Source organism: Podarcis erhardii (genome assembly GCF_964252035.2).
Source record: "Podarcis erhardii genome assembly, chromosome: 7".
Taxonomy (NCBI): Eukaryota; Metazoa; Chordata; class Lepidosauria; order Squamata; family Lacertidae; genus Podarcis; species Podarcis erhardii.
The window spans coordinates 44,159,571-44,182,896 of NC_138511.1; the positions used below are offsets into that span (position 1 = coordinate 44,159,571).

At 51.6% G+C, this 23,326-nt stretch overlaps 1 protein-coding gene across 2 annotated transcripts; it reads right to left on the bottom strand.

Moving 5' to 3' along the window:
• Positions 1-898: 898 nt before the first annotated feature.
• VPS9D1 (VPS9 domain containing 1) lies at positions 899-23,083 on the bottom strand. Of its 2 annotated transcripts, none has more exons than XM_081872054.1 (15): positions 22,524-23,083; positions 19,198-19,273; positions 18,407-18,499; positions 17,983-18,145; positions 17,706-17,817; positions 16,604-16,666; positions 14,170-14,222; positions 13,960-14,047; positions 13,208-13,293; positions 10,490-10,998; positions 8,057-8,186; positions 7,010-7,218; positions 6,419-6,503; positions 4,783-4,887; positions 899-2,656 (listed from the first exon to the last, which is right to left on the bottom strand). In XM_081872054.1, the coding sequence occupies exons 3-15, from the start codon at positions 18,483-18,485 to the stop codon at positions 2,563-2,565; spliced, it is 1,776 nt and encodes a 591-aa protein (XP_081728180.1). In that variant the 5' UTR covers positions 18,486-18,499; positions 19,198-19,273; positions 22,524-23,083; the 3' UTR covers positions 899-2,562. The 2 variants fall into 2 exon arrangements, with proteins under 2 accessions (XP_081728180.1, XP_081728179.1); XM_081872053.1 differs by lacking the exon at positions 22,524-23,083 and adding an exon at positions 21,327-21,516.
• Positions 23,084-23,326: the final 243 nt, after the last annotated feature.

A 23,326-nucleotide genomic window follows, 5' to 3' on the forward strand; every position in this document is an offset into this window, starting at 1 on the left:
GTGAATGCAACAGAACTTTTGTTACCATTTTAACTCAGTGGATTTTAAGTCTCTTTTGGGCCACTTTTCATCTCTGAACCCCCAAACACACCTCGCCTACACCTCCTCTTCCTCTAGACCAGTGCTCTTCAAGCTTGAGTCCCCAGCTTTTGTTGCACTGCAACACCCATCATCCCCTGCCGGCTTAATCAGGGATGATGGGAATTGTAGTCCAACACCTGGGGACCCAAGGTTGATGAACACTGCCCTTTCTCTTTGCATATTCTCTCTCTCTCAGCCCTGCATCTCCCCAACATCTCAGGGCTGAAGCCAGGACCATCATTTCTACCCCTCTCTGATCTCTCCACATGCCCCAGTTCAGTTTTCTCCCCACTCTTTGCTGGGTTCTACAGAAATGGCATATCCTCACGACAACTTTCACATGGAAGAGGACGTGGTTGGCATAGCATGGTTGCATGGGCAGCTGCAACAGGCTTGGGAGATTGGCACTAACTCCTGCCCCAACCCAGTGCTGTTGAATCCAGGGAGAGGAAGAGCAGTACAGAAGATAAAGGTTGCATACTGTTGACGAGACAATCATACTGTGATTGGTCTTCACATCTTCCTGCAAAGAGGTGGGAGGGGGTGAAAATAGGCCCTGCTTAGAATACCTCCAGTGAGCCACAAACAGCCCATCACCCCTCCGCTCCTCCGCAGGTCTGGTCTATTGCCCCTCCACAGGTCTGGTCTATTGCCGTCTCCCCAAAGTGTGTGGCCAACTAAATTCATCCGATGATCAGGCAAGCTGGCTTTATGATCCCTCAAACTGATCCCATGTTGAGTGGAGGGGAAGAGCTCATAAAAACATGTCTCCACCCAACCGTCAATGCTCCCTCCTGCTTAAAAAAAACAACACGACTTTCTGAGGAGCCAGAAGACAGTGTGTTTATTACAGCCCACCAAGAGCAAAGCTGGACAAGTGGAAAGAGAAGGAACCAGCAATTTAGGCTCGAGGAGTCATGGCTGGCCAGGCAGGGGCACTGCAGGAGGAGGCAGCGATGAGCATGAACAGCAGCACCTGGACCCTCATTGCTTTACAATGTTTGCTGCTCCTTGCCTTTAACAGCAGCCAATGTGTCTTTGCAGCAGAGGGGCTAGCCAACCTAACAGGGCTGTTGTGAGGCTTGCATGTAAGAAGCACGTAAGCCAGCTTGAGCTCCTTGGAGGAAAGAGTGAGGAGTGTGATCATAAATAAATATTCACAATAATAACAACAGTAGGAGGAAGGAGGAAGATCACCCCCCATCAGACCCGTTGCTCCCCATTCTGCTCATCGAAACCTCCCCCCAGCTTGGAAGGGCTTACAGCGCAGGTGTGGCTCACGCAGGTATCACAGGGCCTCCCTTCCCAAAGTCCCATTTGACTCCTCCGGAATACGTAGCAGAGGGAAGTCCTGCCAGTGCGTGGCTCAACTGCAACTCAGGCAACACACCTGCAGGGGCTTTGTGCAAATTCATCCAGAGGCCTCAAAATGCTCCAGGGCTTTGCTTCCACTCTGGCCCAAAGCTTATCTTCAGTAGATCGTGCAAATTCTGACACACACACACACACACAAACACTCTCTCTCTCTCTCTCACACACACACAAACACTCTCTCACACACAGTCACTCCTTTCTGAAATCCATGCACTTGGGAGGCAGTGCAAACAGCCTCTAAAAACTGCACCGATCCCATGATTTCAGTGAGTGGGAGTGGATAAGAACCGGTCTTACCCTGCTTCACCAAGCATACATGCATGTAACATCCATACGCCTCTCTCTCGTGCAAATTCTGACACACACAACATCAGCCTCCCCTCTCTTACCTCACAGTATGAATCCCAGCAGGATCTCTGCTCCCTGCCCCCTTTTTCCTGATTCCCCACTGCAGACCACCCATGTAGCAAAAGCAAGGATGCAAGAGGGAGCATGCAGGCCGGGTGGTGGTGGTAGTGGTGGCAGGAGATGCTGGCCTAGGCAGGTGCCCATCGCTGCTCTTGCAGACGCTAAAAAGAATTCCCACATTACGATGGGCGTAGGGGCTTGGCTTCCTTGGACCCAGCAGCAAATACAATGAATCTGGGGAGGGACAGGGACAGAGGATTCTCCTTAGCCAAGGGAAACAGGAGAGGGAAACAGCCTGATTCTCGTTGTCCCCCCTAGAGCATCCAGGCAGAGAGTCAGCAGCAAATCGAGGCTTGGGAGAGGCACCCCCCCAAAAAAAGCCAGGGTAGTGTCAGATACCACCCCCTTCCCACATCAGTCCACGCTGAAAGGCAGGGACCCCCTTCCAACATTTCAGGCTAATACAAAAGGCTATGAAGATGTCGCCTGCCAATATTGCACAGAGTCCAGGGAGGGGCAGGAGGCCTCCTCTTCCTCAGCAGGTTTGTTTTCTGCAGGCAGGGGGAAAAGGGGGGCCCCTCTGGAGAACACCACAAGCTGAAATCTCACAGACTGGAGGAGAGGGGCAGGAGTGTCCCCACCTGAGGGAGAAGGAAAGAGGGGGAGGCCATCGCCTTGGCACCCCATGGCAGAGCTCAGCTACTTCTGCAGGATGGGACGGCGAAGGGATTCCACGTAGGAGAGGGCGCTCTGCAGGGAGGTCAGGCAGTACCCCTCCTCGCCAATCAGATACCTGAAACGAGAGTGTCAGAGAAAGATCTGCTCAGCATCTGCAGGGAGAGACATCAGGCAGATGGCAATGTCCAAGTGACTGGCTGGAGAAGCTGAAACTCTCAGGGCCTTAAAGCCAACAGGCAACACCTGTAGTAGAGGGTATGCAAGCAAGAAAATGAGGTGTAATTTTTTCCTCTCCCATCATATTAGAACTCAGGACGAGCAAGAACCCTGCATTAATTTATGGAATTGGGCGACTTTAAATGAACATATGAAGAGAACCAAACTATGCATGTTTTGTTTTTATATTCTTGTTGCAGTCTGTTGTGTTTCTTGACTAAATAAGGTAATATGAGAAAAGACAATGAAAGTGTTGACAACAACAAAAAAGAGCCTTGTTGCTGGATCAGGCCAATGGCCCATCGGGTTCAGCATCCTGTTCTCACAGTGGCCCCCAGGCCACCCAATGGGAAGCCTGCAACCTGAACCTGAGCACCACAGCCCTCTCCTCTCCTGAGGTTTTGGCAACTGGCATTCAGAGGCAGATGGCTCTGACAGTGGAGGGAGAGCATAGCCATCGTGTGGAGTAGCCGCATCCTTTATGAATTGGTCTATTCCTCTTTTGGAGCCCCACAACTTGGTGGCCATCACTGCCTCATGTGGGAGCAAATATAACCATGCACTGCATGGAGAGGTACTTTCTTTTGTCTGTCCTGAATGCACTGCCCAATTTCATGGAGGATGCTGTGTCAATCACGGGGGCCAGGTGGAGCCTCCAGGTTCAGAGGCAGTCTGGCTCTGAATGCTGGAAATGTTCAGGGAAGAAGGCCTGCTGTCCTCCTTTCTCTCCTCTGTGTGGGCTTCCCATGGGGATGCCTGGCTGGCCACTGCAGGACAGGGTACGATGAACTAGAAGGCGATCCTGGTCTCAGCTACCTGCAGGACTCGTCTACTGAAGGCAGCAGGAAAGAGCAAAGCTTTTTTAAGGAGAAAAAAATGATGGATTCATAATTAAGATGCTTGGAGCAAGCTTTGGAGTCACCCAGATCTTTTCTGCACTCAGGGCAAATGTTCAAAGCCTAAACAGAGCAGAAATGAGAGGATGGAGGTAAAGTTATGCTGGCTGGGTGCTGTTCTCAGTGCTCATCCCTGCAGTCTTTTGAGACAAAACAGCATAAACCAAAAAGACAGTCAATCAGATAATGAACAAGCTCAGCTAGGAAGGCTCTGAGTCCCTCCAGGGACAAAAAACAAATCACGGAAGTATCTACTGAAAACAGAGAAGTTAGAAAAACAAAGAGAGCTTTTTGGAGTTTGCAATTGGCTGCATGCCTGGCTGTGACCAGGCCACTAGGCAGCTTCTGGGTTATCTGTGGAGGCCTCAGGGCTCGAAATGGGGACATTTCCCAGTCAAAACAGAGCAAGGTTGGAGAGGAGAGGCTCCAGAGCCGAGCCGCGATCCCCATGCGCCTGTCCAGTCTGATTATGCCTTGGCTGCTTCACCCACATGCTGGCTGCGTCTTGCTCAGACTCCAAAGCTGGCAGGCCATGTAAGCAGAGCCGACAGCCTGAGGTGGTGGTGGAGGGACTCCTTCCCCATGCGGAGGCGGGCGGCACAGAGGTTGTGGGTGGGCAGAGCTAGATGCGGCCAGATTTAGGCAATGGTGTCTGTGTCTGCGCCAGCCAGATTGTATTGCCTTGGGTGGGCCTGTGGCTGAAGGCTCATGACTCCAGAAATTTGGAGAAGGGGATGGAGTGAGGCACTAGATCCCCTCTGGAGCAAAGGAATCCATCCCAAACCACCCAGGGAATGGGGGGCAGAACTATGCCCAGTGACTAGGAGCTGCTGTGGCAGGAAATGCCCTCAACTATTCTCAGTGGCTGAGCACTGCCAGTCTGTGCAGACAACACTGAGCTAGCTGGACCAGTGGTTTGACTTGCTAAAAGGCTTGCAGAGTATGCATTTAGCACCTAAAAACATACAGGAACGGACATGACTTCTGAATCAGTCAACTATTAAATTACACCTGCAGGTTTCAACTGGGATATGCTTTTGATATGCTTGCCTGCCTGCCTTCTCTTCAAGAGAGGTCGGCCCCTGCTTGTCACAGTGGCCGACAGAGGCGCTTCTTCCCTGCTGCCTACCCTTCGTGGATGAACTCCTCCAGTGCAGCACACTCCGAGACCAGCTGAGGCAGGTTGCTCTTGAGGACCACGTAGGAAAGGATGGGAAGGAGATCGTCAGCACCACTGCAAGACAAAATTCCACATCAGCTTTGTGGCCCACACTGCAGGGAGGGGAGGGCTGGCTCAGGGGCCCCACCGATGGCAGATTTAGCACAAGAAGTGCCCAGAGGTGCTTGGTCTGGCTCAGCAAGAGGCAGCTAGGGAGTACCCAGCACACTAGTGACAGCCAAAGCATTGCGGGGGGGGGGGGGCGGGGGCGGAGTTCATGAGAACTCAGAATGCATGAGAGTCCCCCGAAATGCACTGCAAGCCCATAGTTGTCTGGCTGTGTCGAAAGACACCTGTCAGGGAATGGATAAGGCAGCCCTTCATGCTGGGGGCCTCTGCAGAGAAGGCTCTGATCATGGGCACAGCTTTTCCTTGCTAAAGGTGGACAGAATGCATGTTGGCATGACTTAAGGGATGCAATCTGACATCACATCTTTGGAAAGCATGGAAAGTTGGACTTTTGTTCTACTACTGCTTCTTGCTTTGCCATTTTAGCTGGGATTCCTGCATGGCAGGCGGCTGGACTAGGGTCCCTTCCAACTCTACAATTCTATAAGAAAACAATAAAACAAACTTTTTAAAAAAACTAGAATGCATTTTAGCAAACAACACTGTGTGGTTGAAATGAGGAGGGGTGTGACCAAGAGGGTAAGAAAGCAAGCCAGCCCAAGACAGGCATAACAAGCTACTCATACAACCTAAGAAGGCTTTTTTTGCACCACAATTGTAAATCTTGTGGGAGAGAGAGAGATAGAGAGGCTGGTCAGTTTGCCAGCTGTTGCCCAGATGCCAGGGCCTTCCCCAGCAGCCAGTGGTCGGAGGCGCCCTGACGCAAGTCGGCCAGGGGAGAGGAAGCAGCTCCCCACTTGCCTAGCCCTGGAATGTGGGGAACAGGCGAGACAAAGCATCCCTGGAGGCAGGCCCCAGCCTCCCTTGCATTCCTTCCCCTTGCTCAGCGGGGAGCCTGGCAGACTTGTCCCAAGACTCAGGGCCCCTCCTGCCTGGCCTGGAGCTCTGCCCCTGAAGCCCTTGGGCTGTCTTGCCCTCGCCCACTTTAATTCTTTTGACAGTCCTCCCTCCCCCTTTGCCTGGCTAAGCGCTGCTTGACTGGGAAGCCGCTCCCCCCTCCCTCCCTCCCCGCTGCCCTTCTGGAGCTCGTGGGCTAAGTCCCTCTGACAGATCCAAGCTCCTTAATTGGCAGACTCGGGCTCGGTCCACAGGCGCGGGGACCGGCACTCAGGCTGGGCACAGCGGGGAGCCCCGCTGTCGGAAGGGATCCATCACGGCCGAGCCCCCTTGCTGGGTGCGTGTCTGGGCAGCGGAAAGCCTGGAGCCAGCGAGAGTGAGTCAATGGCAGTGCCGGGAGCTCCAGACAGCAGAGGAGGGGAGGGGAGGGCCTGTGTAAAGGAAGTAAGCAGCAGCAGCCCACACCTCAAGGAAGGGGCAGGCTCCAAGACAGAGGAAGCCTCTTGCCACCCAGGGCCAACCCAGGGCTCAGTTTCTGCCTGCTTCTCCACATAGGAAGGACTTGGGCTGCAGTACTTACATGGCAGACGATGCCGGCTGGGGCCGGCCCTCCCGGCCCCCACAGTACTCCTCAGCACATTCACAGATGACACGCAACGTCCGCACTGCAGGGAACGGCAGTCAAAAGACAGTGGGCATGTTTAAAAGAGGTGCCATAGGAACACAATACAAAGTCAGTTATCAAGTCCATGCAGCTCACCAACTTAGACAGCTTTAAAAAGAGGAATGGACTGATTTGTAGAGGAGAGGGCTCTCAGTGGCTACTAGCCACAAAAGCTGTGCTCTGTCTCCACAGCTGGAGGCAGTGATGCTTCCGCATGCCAATCACTGGAAACCACAGGAGGTGAAAGAGCTGTGATGCTCGGATTCAGACCCCAATGGGGGAGTATTCCCTTCCTGAAACCCTGGAGAACTGTTGCCAGTCAGTGTAAGACAGCATGAAGCTGGATGGGCCAAAGGCCCGGATCTGTTCCTAGCTTTCTTTCCCCCCAGCACTCTATATAGACGGACATGCAGTCTGCCAAGCATTCAATGCACCGATGGTTCTGGATTCTGCACAGGTCTCCAGTGCTTGGGTGCTCAGCACCTCACTTGCCTCAGGTAGCCTCACCTATGCATTCCAGCTTCTTCTGAGGGCAGCTGCCCAGAGGAATCAGCATCAGCTCCTGCACAGCAGCGCAGTACGGGTAGGATCCGATTCCCCAGGTGGCGTTCCCCTGGGGGAGCAGCTTGGAAGAGATCCCCATTTCAGAGGGGGGCGTATTTCTCTGCAGCTCCATGATCTTGGAAAGGGCTGATTCCCGGGCTTTGTAGACATTCCTGGGGGGGGGGCAAAGGGGGAGAGAAAGGAATGGCCTGAATGGACATTGTGGGGTTTCCCAAACTGACAGGCCCCAACCCAGATCCAAAGAAAATGCATTTTACTCTTAATTCAACAGCAAACAGCTGTCTGGTCACAGACAACAATGCCACAGCACGAGTGATGAGAGAGTGATGACCCTTTCAGCGTACAACACCTGTGCTCAGAAACCTACGCTGGTTGATCATTTGCTACCGGACCAAATTCAATGTGTTAGTATACAAAGCCCTTAACTGGGACCAGTTTACTTGTGGGAATACCTTGCCCCATACAAGCCCACTTAGCCGCTTCAATCTGAACCACCACTTATTGCAGGTACAACATAATACCTGCTCCACACTCATAAGAAACTTTGGAACTCCCTGCCTATTGAATCAGGCAGGCACCTTCACTGTATGACCCTTTTTTGGGCACCTACTAAAAGCATTTTTGCTTAGGCAAGCCTAACCAGATAAGTAGAATGTTTACATAAGCTTTAATCTGTTTGTAGCGCAGCACTGATTTTAATTGCCATCTGAATGTTTTCAGTAGCTGTTTTCCACTTACGGTTTTAATTGCTTTTTTGGTAAACCGTTTTGAGAGTTACAATCAAGTGCCATATAAATGTTATGAAATAAAGAATATATCAAAACAAGTCATCGCAGGCAAAACCAGCCCCTCCACTAGGTAGGTGGCCCAATATCCTCCCTCCCAAGTGGAAACAACTGTCCACAAGGCAGGGTTTTTCTTGCCCTGCCTGCTGTGCTGAGAAAAGTCCTGCCACGAGGATCTCCGCCAGAAAAGGCCTGGCCCCCTTACCTGTACACAGCCAGGAGAGGCCCCCAGAGGGGGGCAAAGAAGGCCTCCTCCAAACGTGCCACACACTGGTCCTTGGAGGCCGCTGTGTTCAGGCCCTCAAAGGCCAGCAAAGTCAGGGAGAGCAGCCTGTCTGGGGAGAGAAACAATTCAGGCAGAGCAAGCCAGAAAGGCTCCAGAGAGCGACTGGCACAGGACATTTCCACAAGGCAGCCCAGGAGGTGGACTGACAGGGTGGGGAGCAAATGAAACCAACACAGTGAGGCCGGTCCTTTAAGGAAGCGCTCGATTAGCCAATAAGGCAGACTGAGCACGCCCTTGGGACACCAGCAAAGCAGGGGCACTAAAAATAATGACATTTGGTGGTAGTAGTAGTAGTAGTAATAATAATAATAACAATAACAATAATAATAATAATAATAATAATAATAATAGCACTCATGGGGAAAGTCAGAACTTTCTTACACTGCACTCCACACTCTCCCATTTCGTTATTCTCTTTTTGCTAACTTAGATTACAGGAACGCAAGAAGTTGCCTCATACCAAGTCAGACCATTGGTCCATGTAGCTCAGTATCCTACAGACTGATTGGCTCTCCATGATTTCAGGCAGGGGTCTCTCCCAGCCCTAGTTGGAGATGATACTGGGGATTGAACCTGCGACCTTCTGCTTGCAAGGCAAATATCAAATATCAGAATAATGCAAGGAAATAAGATCCTGTTATGTGTAGCAGCAGATCCATTTTGTGTGTGTGTGTGTGTGTGTGTGTGTGTGTGTGTGTGTATTGCTGAGCTCTAAAAGAATAATACATTGGGGGCACCATATGGGGCACTGCCCCAAAAACCTCCGTCTGCCCTCAGCCAGCTCCTGCCTGTGTGAACTGGCTGGCAGGTTCCTCCTGCTCCATCTCAAGTCTTGCCTGCGTAGAAGGAGGAAGCTTCCTGGCTCTGGCATTCTATCGGTCTCCCTGCCTCCTGTCCCAATGGCCACCAGCCACCAGTGAACCAACATTTTCAGCACATGTGTGTGGATTTTTCTCTATTCTCCCACCGAAAACTGTAGGTTCTGTGGACCAGTCAGCTAATGAAAGCGAGATGGTGGTGGTCCCCTTTTAAGGGGAAAGGTACAGAGTCAGCAATCTTACAGCCTTCGGAGACAAGGATTCCAGGGAGGCAGTGCTGCCCTCTTCTGGTGGTGCCCAGGGAGCCACAGAAGATGAATCTTTCAAAGCAGCCTTTGACAACTCGGTGCCCTTCATCTGTTTTTGACTACGACTCCCATCAGCCCCTGTCAGTATGGTCATATGATGCTGGGGCTGATGGGAGTTTTAGTCCAAAACAAGTGAAAGGCAATAGGCTATGCAGTGCGGGGAGGCTGATTGATGGAATTTGCCACCTCAGGAAGTGGGGATGATGCCCGCTTGCTTGGATGGTTTCAAAAGAGGACTTGCGGGGCTCTGCTGATTTTCTCAGCAGAGACGGGATAGCGTCCCAAGGTTCGCTTGCTGGTTCTGATTTTTAAAAAATCAAAAGAACATGGTGAAGTGGGAGGGTGAAGCTGAGGGCAAATCCTCAACTTTCAATTCTCACATATTTGCCCATTGCAACTTTGTAGGATTTGGCACATCCTTACTACTTTCACAGGGACGCGGGTGGCACTGTGGGTTAAACCACAGAGCCTAGGACTTGCCGATCAGAAGGTCGGCGGTTCGAATGCCCATGACGGGGTGAGTTCCTGTTGCTCAGTCCCTGCTCCTGCCAACCTAGCAGTTCGAAAGCACATCAAAGTGCAAGTAGATAAATAGGTACCGCTCCGGCGGGAAGGTAAACAGCGTTTCTGTGCACTACTCTGGTTTGCCAGAAGCGGCTTAGTCATGCTGGCCACATGACCCGGAAGCTGTACGCCGGCTCCCTCGGCCAATAAAGCGAGATGAGCGCCGCAACCCCAGAGTCGGCCACGACTGGACCTATAGGTCCCTTTACCTTTACATTGCTACTTTCACAGCACTCCTCCCTCCCCCAGGTCAGTGGTCACCCCTCCCTGCCATGGCTGCCTGCCCTGTGTCCGATGCAAAAGACTTGGTGGTGGTTTTTATTGTGAAAATCTTTTGTAAGCTGCTCTATAGATAGAAGGTATTCTACATTAAAAAAACCTGAACCAAGAGAAAGGATTTTTAAAATTTTTAAAAAGTTATGAGTATTAACTGGCGTACTGATGCCAGGATGTCTGCGTCGTCCAAAACAGATTTGTGAGCCACCACTGCTTCATTTCCCTCTTACTTTGCTTTTTACAGCCCCAATCTATATAATATGTGTTCGCAACACAGATGAAACTGCATGCATTGGACGAAACAGACTCCTAACGCACAAAAGCCTTACTCCATAATAAATGCAAAAGGCTCTTTCGATCTTGCAGACAAATTAAGCTGCTCTCACCAATGGAGTTGTGAATGTCCTTCACGACTGCTTTGAGCTGCTCTTGCTGGCTTGACAGCTTCCTCCCGGCCGGCGGGCCCTGGGGCTCTCTCAGGGGCCCTGAAGGCCAGGCTTCGGAGGCAGACAAGAACTGCTCCAGGTCTTCGAAGGAACTCTCCTTCTCTGCCAGGGCAGGTGCTGGCTCCTCACGAGGCAGGCTCCGCTCCAGGGTGCTCAGGCTGGGGTCCTCGATGAGGGGGCTGCTTGAAACACTGTGCCGCAGGTTGAGCTTGTTGTTTTCCTGGACGGAGAACATGGAGTGCATGCTTTGGGAGGACCGCAGCCTCCGTCCCTCGGGGGCTGGCGAGAGGAAGGCCTCGGCGTCCAGAGAGGAGGAGAGGGAAAGGCCTCGGGAGACCTTCCCTACAGCTCGAGCATCAGCTCTGCCCCAGCTCACGAGTGGATAGACGCGGCTGTAGGCCGAGCACTGCAGCTTCCGCAGCAGCTGGCAGATGGGGTGATCCGCAAAGCTGGAGGCAAGGAAACAAGGGACTTGTTAGAGAATCATGGTAGGAAGGACCCACACCCACGGACCCATTCCCTTTGGGGGCTGCACCACTTTCTCTCTTGCTTTCTTGGGGCAGAACAAAACAAGGAGGCCACCTTTGGCCAACAGGTGCAGAGAAGTCAGCTGCCCAAGAGCTGACATGGACTTTAACCGAGAGGGGTTTAAGGTTCCTAGACCTCAAGACAGCATAAAATGAACACAAGACCCTCGGGCGAGAGGAGGGATGACCTCAGGGAGGTCTGTGCAGGGTCACAACCTTACTGTCGTTTATCAAAGCTTTGAAGTAGCTGCCTCCTGAAAGGTTTGGGGTCTGTGGGTGTAAGAGATTAGCAGCAGACCCTTTACACAGCAGGGGCAGGGAAGATCTGGGGGGCCTCCAGATGTTGCTGGACTCCAGTTCCAATCAGTCCTGACCATTGACCATGCCAGATGCTGGGGGAGAGGGGAGTGGGAGCCACCAACCTCTGGAGGGCCCCACAGATGCTCTTCCACCACTGCTTGCCAAGATCATTTGGAAGCAAGTAAGAATGCGCAGCCAACCAAAATAATTTGTGTTGTATCTACTGTTAGTGAAGCTCAGTGCAGACCCACTGAAATTAATGGGCATTACTGTGCTAGGTCTATTAATTTCAGTGGGTCTACTCTCAGTAGAAGTTAGGTGGTGACAACTCTGCCTTTATTTCTCCAGCTTTCCTCCAAGGAGCTCAGGGTGCCCCCAGTTTATTTCCACAAAGAGTCTGCAAGACATATTGGGAGGAGAGCAGATGTCTGATTATGTGCTAGTAGCCAAAATATTAGCTGGCTGAAATTCCAGGCTAGGCAACAACTTAACTATGTACCTCACAAGTTGTTCCTGAAAAGACCTTCCTAAGCTTCTGACAGAGGCTCAGGCAATGACTTGTCTGAAGACAGTCACGGGGCAGGGAGTTCCCCAGCAGCTGATGAATGCTTTTCCCTTACCGTCTCTTATGGCAGGAGCATGGGCAATGCTGAGAAGGGCACTCACAGGCAACCTCAAGGCCACCCCCCCCCCACTTGGGCCACAATCAACTACCACCATCTAAAAATATTATTTATTAAATTTCTATACCACCCTTCATCAGAGGGTCACAGAGTAGTTTACAATGTAAGTTACTACAATGTAAATACTGCAGTTGTTGTATAAGGGATGATGATGATTATTATTATTACCAGAATGTAATTGAAATTAATAAGATTTTGGAACGCAGAAAAAAGAGAAAATCATCAAACCATCAATTCTAGCATGAAGGGGGTCACCTTATCTAAATTATATAATTCAGTATTTGAACAATTGGCATTAGTAATTGTATTATAAATTGATATTGCTATAATGAGCGCATTTCTGTGCGCTGCATTGGTTTGCCAGAAGCGGCTTAGTCATGCTGGCCACATGACCAGAAGCTGTCTGCAGACAATCGCCAGCTCCCTCAGCCTATAGAGCGAGATGAGCGCCGCAACCCCAGAGTCGTCCGCGACTGGACCGAACGGTCAGGGGTACCTTTACCTTTAATTGAAAACTAATAAAACTATTATCCAAAAATACAATGTAAAAACACAAGAATACAGACATAGTAACAAACAAAAACAATACCCCACCACCTGCCAAACGCAGTTTAAAAGGCCATAGATTGTTTAATTAGCCGAAGACCTGAGAGAAAAGGAATGTTTTTGCTTGGCACCTAAAGATATATAATGGAGGCGTCAGGTGAATATCCCTGAGGAGAGCATTCCACAAGTGGGGAGCCTCTGCAGAAAAAAACCCATTCTTGTGTTGCCACCCTCCAGACCTCTTGTGAGGAGGCACACGAAGATGGGCCTCACAGGATGATCTCAGGGTCTGGCTGGGTTCGTATGGAGAGAGGTGGTCCTTGAGGTATTGTGGTCCTGAGCCATTTATGTCTTTATAGGTCAAAACCAGAACTTTGAATTGGGCCTCGAAACTGATTGGCAGCCAGTGCAGTCAGGACAAGATCAGTGTGATATGCTCAAACTGTCTTGCCCCGCTGAGCAACCTGGCCACCGAATTCTGTACCAGCTGAAGTTTCTGTACCGTCTTCAGAGGCAGTCTCACATATTACACACTGCAGTAATTTCTCCTGCCCAAGGCCTCCTAGCAAAGCCCACACAGGTTACAACCATTTGCTCCTTACCTGAGGAGGTGGGAGATGAGCTTGGGCACCAGGGACAGATCGTTGGGGCTCTTCCTCAGCTGGGCTTTCCACAACCTTGGCCACTCCTGTGGGAGCAGAGAACACCATCACCTTGGGTCAGCCACCCTTTCCACTTTGCAAATACCAAAAGTTGCAAACATGGTGCTGGTTGACGCCTCCATTCCCTCTGCTGTGTGTTTGTTGATGGGGACGTCCCTCAGGGGCCTGACCCACCCAGGCAAGGGGATAAGTAGTCTAGCCTTCAGCCAGGGGGAGGGGGGAGACTTCCCATTAATGGACCTTAGATTCCCTTCCTGTTATGATTCTGGATTTGCAAAGAGAAGGCTTAGCACAGAGCACAGGAAGGTGCCTTTGTCCAAGTCAACCCAGCTCAGTATTGCCAACACTGACCGGAAACAGCTCTCCAGGTTTTTCCAGGCAGCGGGTCCTTTCTCAAATACAACCCCAGGAGCTGAACCTGGGCCCTTCTGCATGCCAAGCACATGCTCTCCCGCCAAGCTGCAGCTCTCCCCTTTAAATCCCCTAAGCACAACCAAAAATGCTGGGTGGATTTAGCCTCTCCACCCCATTTCCAGACTTGGGCCCTCCATGGTGGCTCTCTGTCACCCCTGCCCTTTCCAGTAAAGGACCACATCCTTTCAGAGCTGGAGCTTGAGAGGCACCAGGTAGAGGACACTGGGTTTTGCGCTGTCGCAACCAACGGCACCACCCATCGCTGGCCTCGCACGTACATGGTCCTGCTCGTACTCCAGGATCGCGGCGTAAATGGCCCTCTGCTCCTGCTCTTCTGGGGTCAGCACCGCATTGCTGGAAAACCTCCTAAGGAGATGCAAGCGCAAGGCTCGGGGTCAGTGGGGGAGCAGAGTACCCAGGCCTCCCTTTCCAAGCCACGATCTGGGGGCACAAGGAGGCTTTGCTTGGCCCCCACAGGGCAGACTCGCCTGTTGGCCGCTTCCTGCAGCCTCAGCCGGCGCTCCTCCATCTTCCTCTGGAGCTGGAGGGAAGCAGAGTTAAGGTTTCATAATCCAACACTCCCTCCTCCTCCGCCTCTGCCAGAGTGACCACATCTCCCCAGAGGCCAACAAGGGGCCTGTTCCTCCATTTGCAAGCATTGCATGCTCATGGGCAGGTAAACATAGGAGGCATCCAGGACAAACTCCAGTCCTCCTGGTCAGTTGGGGTGGGAAGGGGGGCACTGGAGGGGAAGAGAGGAGCCCAGCCACCAGCATCTGACCTCACAGACATCCATACAAAGTGCTGGGGTGGGGGGGAGATTCCAAAGTCTACCAAGAGAAGGAAACAGTGTTGGGGGTAAATCCAAGTAGGGGAGTCTGGGTAAAGTGTGCATGCCTAGCCTGGAAGAGGGGGCAGGGAAAGACACAGGAACAATGGCAGGATTGTCCAACTGCTTTCAGCTATTAAAAAAAAGAAGATCAGGGACAGAGGTTTGCAACCAGCTAGCAAGACAAATCCATGGAGGAGAATGTGATGGTCTGTCCCTGGTTATTAACGGAGGGGGAGGATTTGACCTACAGGGTCGGAGCCACAAAATCTCAGTTGCTGGGTACGAAGAAGAAGAAGAGTTTGGATTTGATATCCCGCTTTATCACTACCCTAAGGAGTCTCAAAGCGGCTAACAATCTCCTTTCCCTTCCTCCCCCACAACAAACACCCTGTGAGGTGAGTGAGGCTGAGAGACTTCAGAGAAGTGTGACTGGCCCAAGGTCACCCAGCAGCTGCATGTGGAGGAGCGGGGAATCGAACCCGGTTCACCAGATTACTAGTCCACCACTCTTAACTGCTACACAAAGAAACAGGCGAGGCTGCTGCCTCTGGGTCCTGACTGTGATCTTCCCAGAGGCATCTGCCTGGCTCACTGCGGGAGATGTGACACTAGATTTGGCCAGCCTTTGGTGCCCTTCAGCTGTTTTGGACTACAACTCCCATCAGGCCTGTCATTGTATGGCCATGCTAGCTGGGCAACCTGGCTCCCCCACAACATATGCAGGCAGAGGTTCTTCCCTGAACGTAAGAAAGAGAGCTTTGTTCAGGCAGGTGGCGGGAAAGGCTCAGCAGGAGAATGAGGGCTCATAAGTAATGATTCGGGAGTTCAGGAGCAAGGCAAGAAGTTCAGCGGCAAGTGTAAGCAACAAAGATGTCCCAACAAGTTTGCCCGCCCCTCTTGCCACTCTTTTAAAGCCAAGGCATGCGCACTCAGAAGATGCTCTCGCCTCAAGGGAAGGTCAAGACTGCAAGTGCACACTCCGAGGGGAAGCTGGGTGTGCTCTCATCTGCGAAGGAGGGGCCTGGTTCTGACTCCTGTTCAGTCATTCTGCCCCCTCCCTTGGCTGATTAAAGCCCTTCCCAGCTTCCACTAAGGCTCTCTGCTTCGCAGGAAGGTCAAGAGGGAAGAGATAGCATCCCTGCTCTCCCTTCGAATTTGACTGAAATCAGGGTGGAAAGGGGAGGTTCCTGCTTCCTCCAATCCAGTTTCCCACAATTCAGCTCTCTACCCTTTCCTTCCCCTTCCTCCCTTCCCCGATCCCAACAGTGCTGTGGCATCCATGACCTCAGGCTTCATGTGAGTTGTAGTCCAAAGCAGCTGAAGGGCACCAAGTTGGCGAGAGCAGGTCAGCCCTGCTTCCTGGCTTACTCTCTGGCCATTCTGCTCAAGAAGTGGCTCACCTTCCTAATTCCCTTTTCAAGGCCCGGACTATTCTGCGCACCCTTAGGCCCAGTAACAGCCACCTCCTCCTTCTCTGCACCCAGACTTCTCCAGCTAGTTGTCATTTTACAATTTGCCCTGCAGCTGACTCCTGGAGGCATTCCAGTTTGCCTGCATTCTTCTCCCACCTTGATAATCTCAGTAAAGCAGAGACACAAAAGCTGATCTCCCAGTAATAACCATCAACTCCCGCACAAAGACCCAGACCTTCACTCAGAGTAGAGCTCCTGAATAACTAGGGCAGGGGAAATCTAGACAGTGCCCTCCATGTATTGTGGGCTCAGCTCCAGCCAACACGGACAGCAGATAGGAGTGATGAGGGAGGCAATGCATCTTTGCATGCAGAAGGTGTCCCAGGTTTAATTCCCACTGGCTTCTCCAGGTAGGGCTGGGAGAGTCTTCCTGCCTGGAATCCTGGAGAACCACTGCTGTCAGTCATCTGTTTCTACAAGAGTTGTAGTCAACATCTGGAGGGAATCAGGGTTGGCTACCCCTGAAAAATTAGACAGGTATGATTTAATCCCATTCACAGATCTGAGAACCTGCAAGGAACTGTCCCTGCCAAACGTCTTACTGTCATGGCCCCCTGAGTTAGCCACCTCCAAGGATGGTTGAAGAGCAATTAAGCATTCTTCCCCAGAAAAGGATACTGTCTCTTCTCGCGCTTTTGCAATCACCAAGTTCTCCATCATCTGGCGCTGAAGGGAAAGCGTCTGTAGGGTAAAGAAATGGCACTGAGGCTACACTTCACAGAACTGTTTGGACCAGGACTGGGGGAAAAGGACAAGGACGCCAAAAACATTTCCTCCACAAGCAACCATAGAAGCTGTGGGGGCCCCAAATCCTCCACCTTTGTAGCCTGGAGCTTCACATGCATGTTGTCACTGCTGGTACAATTTGTCAGTGGATGGTGTTGTGTACTCATTATGCACAACTGCACCACCATCACTACTGTTAGGAAATTGCTATGGTGGCAGGTGGGTCGTACCCTTGAAATTAGCTTCTTAAAAAACAGGAGATGGCAGAGGCACAGCCTGCTGGGTACCAGAAGGTAACTAAGCACCTCCAGGGGAGTAGCCCACAGCCATGGCCAGAGCGGGGGAGCCAGATGGACAATGTAGGGGTCTGCTCTGCATTGTGCTGCACTTAGGGATCAGCCAGGAAGAGGAGCTGCAACTTCTGCTTCCACCACCAAGCCAGTGCCACCTGTTCAAGGCTGTGCAAGGAGGTTCCCACTCCCCAAATCCCTATGCTGCTCCATCCCCAGGCCTTTTGAAAAGCAAGCAGTTGGGCAGTGGGGAGCAGGGAGGAGAGGCAGGCTGCCCCTTCAAGGTTTGCTTTGCCAACACATTCCCTGCAGGAAATCCACTTGCAAAGCAGCACCCAGCAGGGCTGAACTCTACACTGACCAGCTGGTGAGCAGAAGGTTCAGTCCTGCTCTCTGCAGGGGTCTGCTTCACCAGCACTTCCCTGCAGGGAACACTCTGGCAAAGCAGCCCCCAGCAGGACTGAAGGAAACGCCTCCTTTTTCCTCCTTCAGACCACATGCTTAATTAAACATATGGGCTGACACCCAAATCAATTCAAGGCCCAGATGTGGGTCAGCTTGGCCCCAGATTGCCCTGGGCAGGATCAGGATGGATTTGAGGTGCCAGAAGGGGCCCCAGATTGGATTGTGGGGTGGGGTGTTGTACTCAGCCCTACTGGGACCCATCCTCCAGGCCACCCACTGCACCCACAAGCCCCACTTGCCAGCGATGTCTTCTGCATGGTTTGACTGGGGTTGAGGCGGGCCAGCCGAGCCTCGTAGGTGGCCTTCAGCTTCTGGTTCTGCAGCGATGCCTCCTCCAGAGGGGTGAGCTCCCTGCATAGGAAGCAGAAACGCTTCAAAGGGTCAGCAGAAACAGAGGAAACTCTCAGCCCAGAACTGGTTATCCCAGGAACCTCCAGCAGAAGGCTGGGAGCTTCAGCCACCACCCTTCCCTTACCCCCCGTCAAGACACCAGCACATCAAGAAGGCTCCCCTTACTTTTTCACACACTGCACTTCTGTAATTTGCAGCTTCTGGAACATCTCGGGAGGCAGGAAAGGCGACAGCTTCCCACCTTCATCCGAGAAGACCCTGCGGTGGCGGGAGACAGGAGCAGGCCCCAAAATCCTCTCCGCTGCTGCCAGCTTCAGCTTAGTTTTTCCTGGTGTCGGGGAGAAAAGACAACAGCTCAGCATTGGGCAAAGCAAAGAACCACAGAGCCTCCCTGGCCCATCCCTGGAAGGATTTGCGATGAGCTGTTATAACTTGTTGTGCAATTTATGAACAATTCACTGATGTGAATATTAAACATGCAGCCCCCTCCTTAGCTTTCATCCTGGAATTTCAGCCCAAAGTCACATTTTAGCAACAAAATTAATAACAGAAATGAAGCAAGAGAGAGAGAGAGAAGAACACCCCTCACCGATTTTGGCAATGCTGCTTTTGGCTCTTTCCAGGCACTGCTCTGCCACTTTCAGCATCTTTGGAGTGTCGGGTGTCATGTCATTTCCATCCACTGTAAGGGAAGGACAGAAAAAGTGCAATGCCTCAGCCCCGTCACATTTGGAAGTCAAATATCCTCAGGCTCACTATCTTCAACCACAAGGTCACCTTCCCTGTCCCCATCTTGCCAGAAAGGCTATGCTCTCCATACTTATTCCACAACAATTGGCCCATCTTGCAGGAACCGCATCAGGAAAGAGCTGCCCCAAAGCCTTCCACAAACACACTCAAGAACTGCAGCAATTGGCAGTGTGCCTCCAGCCAACAGCAGCTTAACAAAGGGCCTTCTCAAGAGCCCCTCCACCTCGACATTCTGAAGACTCCATGCCAAATGGGAGCCATAATATCTGCCCAGTTTTGTCCAGCCAGCTTCACTATCCAGGAGAGGAGGGATGTTATTGACTAGCAGGAAAACTTGGTGGGGTGGGGCACAGCAGAGTTCACAACTCGCTAAGCAAATACACTGGTTGTTATCTCTGAGCTCTACAAATATTTGTTATGGTCCTGAGTATCCAAACGTGTTTGCTTATTTTTAACAGCCCTCCTAGTCCCCCGTAGAACACATTCTTAAGAGCCATGGAGGCAGCCTAAGGGCTCAGCAATCCACACGCACCCATCGCCACCTTGGGAAGTGGCACCTTCCAGCCACGAGAAACATAAACCAGCCTGGAGAGCAACCACTTAAGCTGCAAAGCAAAACCCTAGACACACCATTGCCTGCTGCCGCCTCTTCCAACAGGACCTGGGAAATGTAGCTGATGCTCTTCAGATATTCCACGTAGGCTTCCTGCCAAACAGAGGGAGACAGGAGAGAAATTCAGTTCAGCAGGGCAAGTCCCCACTATCGGTACACAGCTCCTCCTCTTCCCATCCTCACGACCAGTCCAAGATGCTTGGCTGGAGGGCAACAATTTGGGAGGCATGAGTCAGAATCCTGTCCCAGAGGATGCTGTGCCAGCTCTCTCAGGCAGTGGGCTATTTGCATTGTCAGCCCTGAAAATATTGCCACTTGGGGTGCTATAGAGCAGGGGGTAATAATATAAGAAGAGCCTGCTGGATCAGGCCAAAGATCTATCTAGACTAGCATCCGATTCTCACAGCGGCCAACCAGATGCCTATGGAAACCTGCAAGCAGGATTCAAACACAATAATTTTTATTTTGTTTCTTAGGCCTACAAGTCCATCTCTTGTCACCGGTATCTGCCTCAGTTTCTCATACTCCCCTCTTGCAGAAGTTAGTTCAGGCCATGGGGTCTGCCCTATATCTTCCATAGTGAAGACAAGACCCACATAACTCATTTGCTTTCTCTGCAATTTCTTTATTCTCCTTTAGCACACCTTTGACTCCCTCGTGTGCCAAAGGGACCAACCACCTGCCAAGAAAGTCTCCTGCTACTAATACATTTAAAGAACTACTTTGTAGTTGTCTTAATGTTTTTATGTGCTCAATATATATATATATATATATAATGTCTTAATGTGCTCAATATATATTTTTAGCATTCCTTGCTGTCTGCATGCACTTTTTGTGCAAAGGTTTGTGCTTTTTTTTTGTTCCCTTCATTTGGACAAGACTTCCACTTTTTAAAGGAAGCCTCCTTGCCTCTAACAGCACTGGCATCTTCTTGGACCTCGTGGTCCCTTCCTGATCTGCAGTATACACTCCAGTGGAATTTCTAATATTATGTTTTTAAACATCTCCCAAGCATTTTGGAATGATTTGAATCTCTTGACTTTGCCTTTCAAATTTCTTTTTACCAATTCCATTTGGGGGAAGCTTCTCATTTGGGGGAAGTTTCCTTTTTTGCAATAAAATGTGACCATGTCGGCTTTTCTTGGCAATTGGCCATTTGCAGGAACATTTAATGTAATGACGCCACATCTGTTGCTCTGCTCAGTTTTGCCTCTGGCCATGCCCACCCCTGACATGCAACCCCTGAAAGGTTGGCCACAAAGAAATGCTACTCTCGGCCCTGAAGGGGGTGCGGCAGGCTCTAATCCTAACTTAAAGCCAAATAAATGAGTGTTCGTGAAAGGGCAAGGCCTAGCTTGATCCAACATGGTACCCTCCAGATTCCACAGTTGGAGGCAGCTATGCTCTTGAATACTAGTTGCTAGAAAACACTTTGCTGAGAGTGTTCTTGCACTCAGGCTCTGCTTTCCCACAGGCATCTGGTTGGCCACAGGATGCTGGACTAGATGGGTCATTGGTCTGATCCAGCAGGATCGTCTTATGAACTACAGCTCCCATCAGCCCCTAAGAAGGGCTGATGGGAGTTGTAGTCTAAAACATCTGGAAGGCACCAGCCTGGTGCATTTAAATCCTCCTAAGGAAACCAGTAAAGGAAACCCACTGAAGGCACCACATGAATAATCGTTTTAGTGTTGTTTTTTTAAAGACAGCAATCTAGTCGTGGAACAAAGCAACGGACGCAGACGGCATTTGCAATACGGAGCTTGAAGCGATGCGAGGCGTGTGCAAGGGCGCTTCCAAAGCAAGGGTAGGGGGCCGGACGCTAAGGCCGAGGAAAGTGGGGAGCTGGGCAGCGCTGACCACTGGATGGGCCGCTGGCGCAGAAGGAGCGGGATGCCCCGCAGGGTCTTTGTCCGCCGCAGAGGAAAGAGCCCCACCCTGCCCGGGCCCGTGGACGTCGGGCAGAGAGGGGCTTGGGGAATCCAAAGGCACCTCAACCCCTCCCCTCTCTTCAAAGCCATTCCAAACCCCCAGCAGCAGCTAACACGGAATGCGCATTCACACGTACTCCGACCCAAGCAAAACCTCCCCTCTCCTTTAAAGCCGGAGGGGAGCTGTTCGCCGCCCCTCCCCGATCCCGTCTCACCCGCGGCCGGTCTCCCGCGTCCAGCTCGAGGGCGCCCCTGGCCAGCTTCATGGCGCCCTGTAGCGGCTTCGCCGCTGGCTCCGGGGTTGCCGGGGCGGGTGCCGAGGCGGCCATGGCTGGGCCGGAACCTTTCCTCTAGGGAGCACCGCCCGGTCGGGAAGAATAGAGAGCGGGCACGGCAGAACCGGATGAGTTAGAGCACCGGAGCCGGGGCATATGAGGTCAGAAGTGGGCGGAGCTGTTGCCAGCAGCGCTCACCGTCTGCTTTGCCATTGGCCGGCAGCGCGCAAGGAGGCTCGTCGCTTTTCCCGAGCGCGACCTTTGGGCTTGCAAGACGCTCCGAAAGACCCTTTGGGGCCTTGGTTGTTAAGGATTTTGCTAGGGTTGCCATATTTCAAAAAGAAAATTCCTGACACCCGCAAAGTTGGACCCCAACATTGCTGAGCTTTTGAAACTGTTTCCGCTGGTTTTTCCATCGCGTTGCCATACATCTAGGTTTTCCCTGACATTTTGCCGATTCGGCAAAATTCCCCCATGACACCACTTTTACACCCGAACACCAGGACATGTCAGTAATTTTCCTGACGTATGGCAAGCCTAATTTTGCATTGGCTCACCACATTAGCATTATGCTCATTTGAGCAAGAATATCGCAGGCTGGTCCCCTTGTAGTGGAGGTGCTACATGAGAATATTTGGGAGGAGAGCACAAAAGGAGCAAAGGGTAGCGTACTTTTTGGCTGCATACACAATATACATTTAAAAAATATACTGTAGTTTTCCCCAAAGAATCCTGGAAACTGGTTTGTTAAGGGTGCTGGGAATTGAAGCTTTGCAAGGAGTAAACTACAGTTCCCAGGATTCTTTGTGAGAAGTCATGCCTAATGTTTGGTGTGTGCAGCCTGTCTTACAAGTAACACACATATGCAAGCCCATAGCAAATATGCTTATGCACCTACAAAACCCACAGTTTTCGCAATAGGTAAGAAAATGATCCTTTGCACTTCTCAGGTTCCTTATTACCCCCTAAGCATGCATAGAACACCTAGAACACACTCTGAGGCACCTTTATTATGCCACCAATGCTTTAAACCCACCCCCCACCCCGGATTTGGGGGCAAAATTGCCCAGTTTAGAAGGTACACTACTTATGTAGTAAATTAAATATTTATTATACAGTGGTGATAATAAACATTACCTATGCAAAGAGGCTTTTCTTCAAGTAACAGCAGGGGTCTAGTGGTAAAGGATGGGTTGCTTGCCTTGAGGAGTGTGTGTCTGTCTGTCTGTCTGTCTGTCTGCTTGCTTGCTTGCTTGCCAGCACCACAATGGCATCTACTTTCTGTAGATCCAGGTTCTACTCTCTACAGGACCCTGCCCGTCTTCAGAGCCTCCTCACCTCATGTGCTCACTGTCCTAAGTGGTGGTGAACACCATCTTTCTCTCTGGAATGCTCTCCTCAGGAAAGCTCAGAAAGTGGATAGAGAAAACTTTTTGTCCCTTTTTCATAACACCAGAACTTTGCGCCCATCGCAGGAGCCAACTGGGGTCCCCCAAAGTGGATGGGCACTGCTATTCAAATGGTGTGTGCATACCATGTCTTGTAATCAGTTGTGCGGGATGGCACCGACCTGCCCCAACCCCAATATTTTAATCAAGTTGGCGCCCGTTATTTGCCCTGATGCCAAACAGCCTTTTGACTTAAAAGGCAAAACTCTTCCGGTGCCCGCCCCTGCCAGCAGTCTTTCTCCAGGCGCACCGCCGCCCTCCCTACCCTGCGGGCGCATCCGCCGAAGGGCAGCGGAGACGGCGCGGCTCCGGCTAAGCTGCTTTCAGCGCGTCTCTAGGCCCGCGTCAGACCCGCTCCGGGCGAGAAGAGGCGGGTCTCGCAGCAGGTCCGCCACCCGCTGGCAGGCGAGCGGGAGCCCCTTGCCGGGCGGAGCTCCTGCCCGGGCAGGCTCCTCCGTCCGCCAGGGGCGCTGCGGGCCGGAGCCGAGCCAA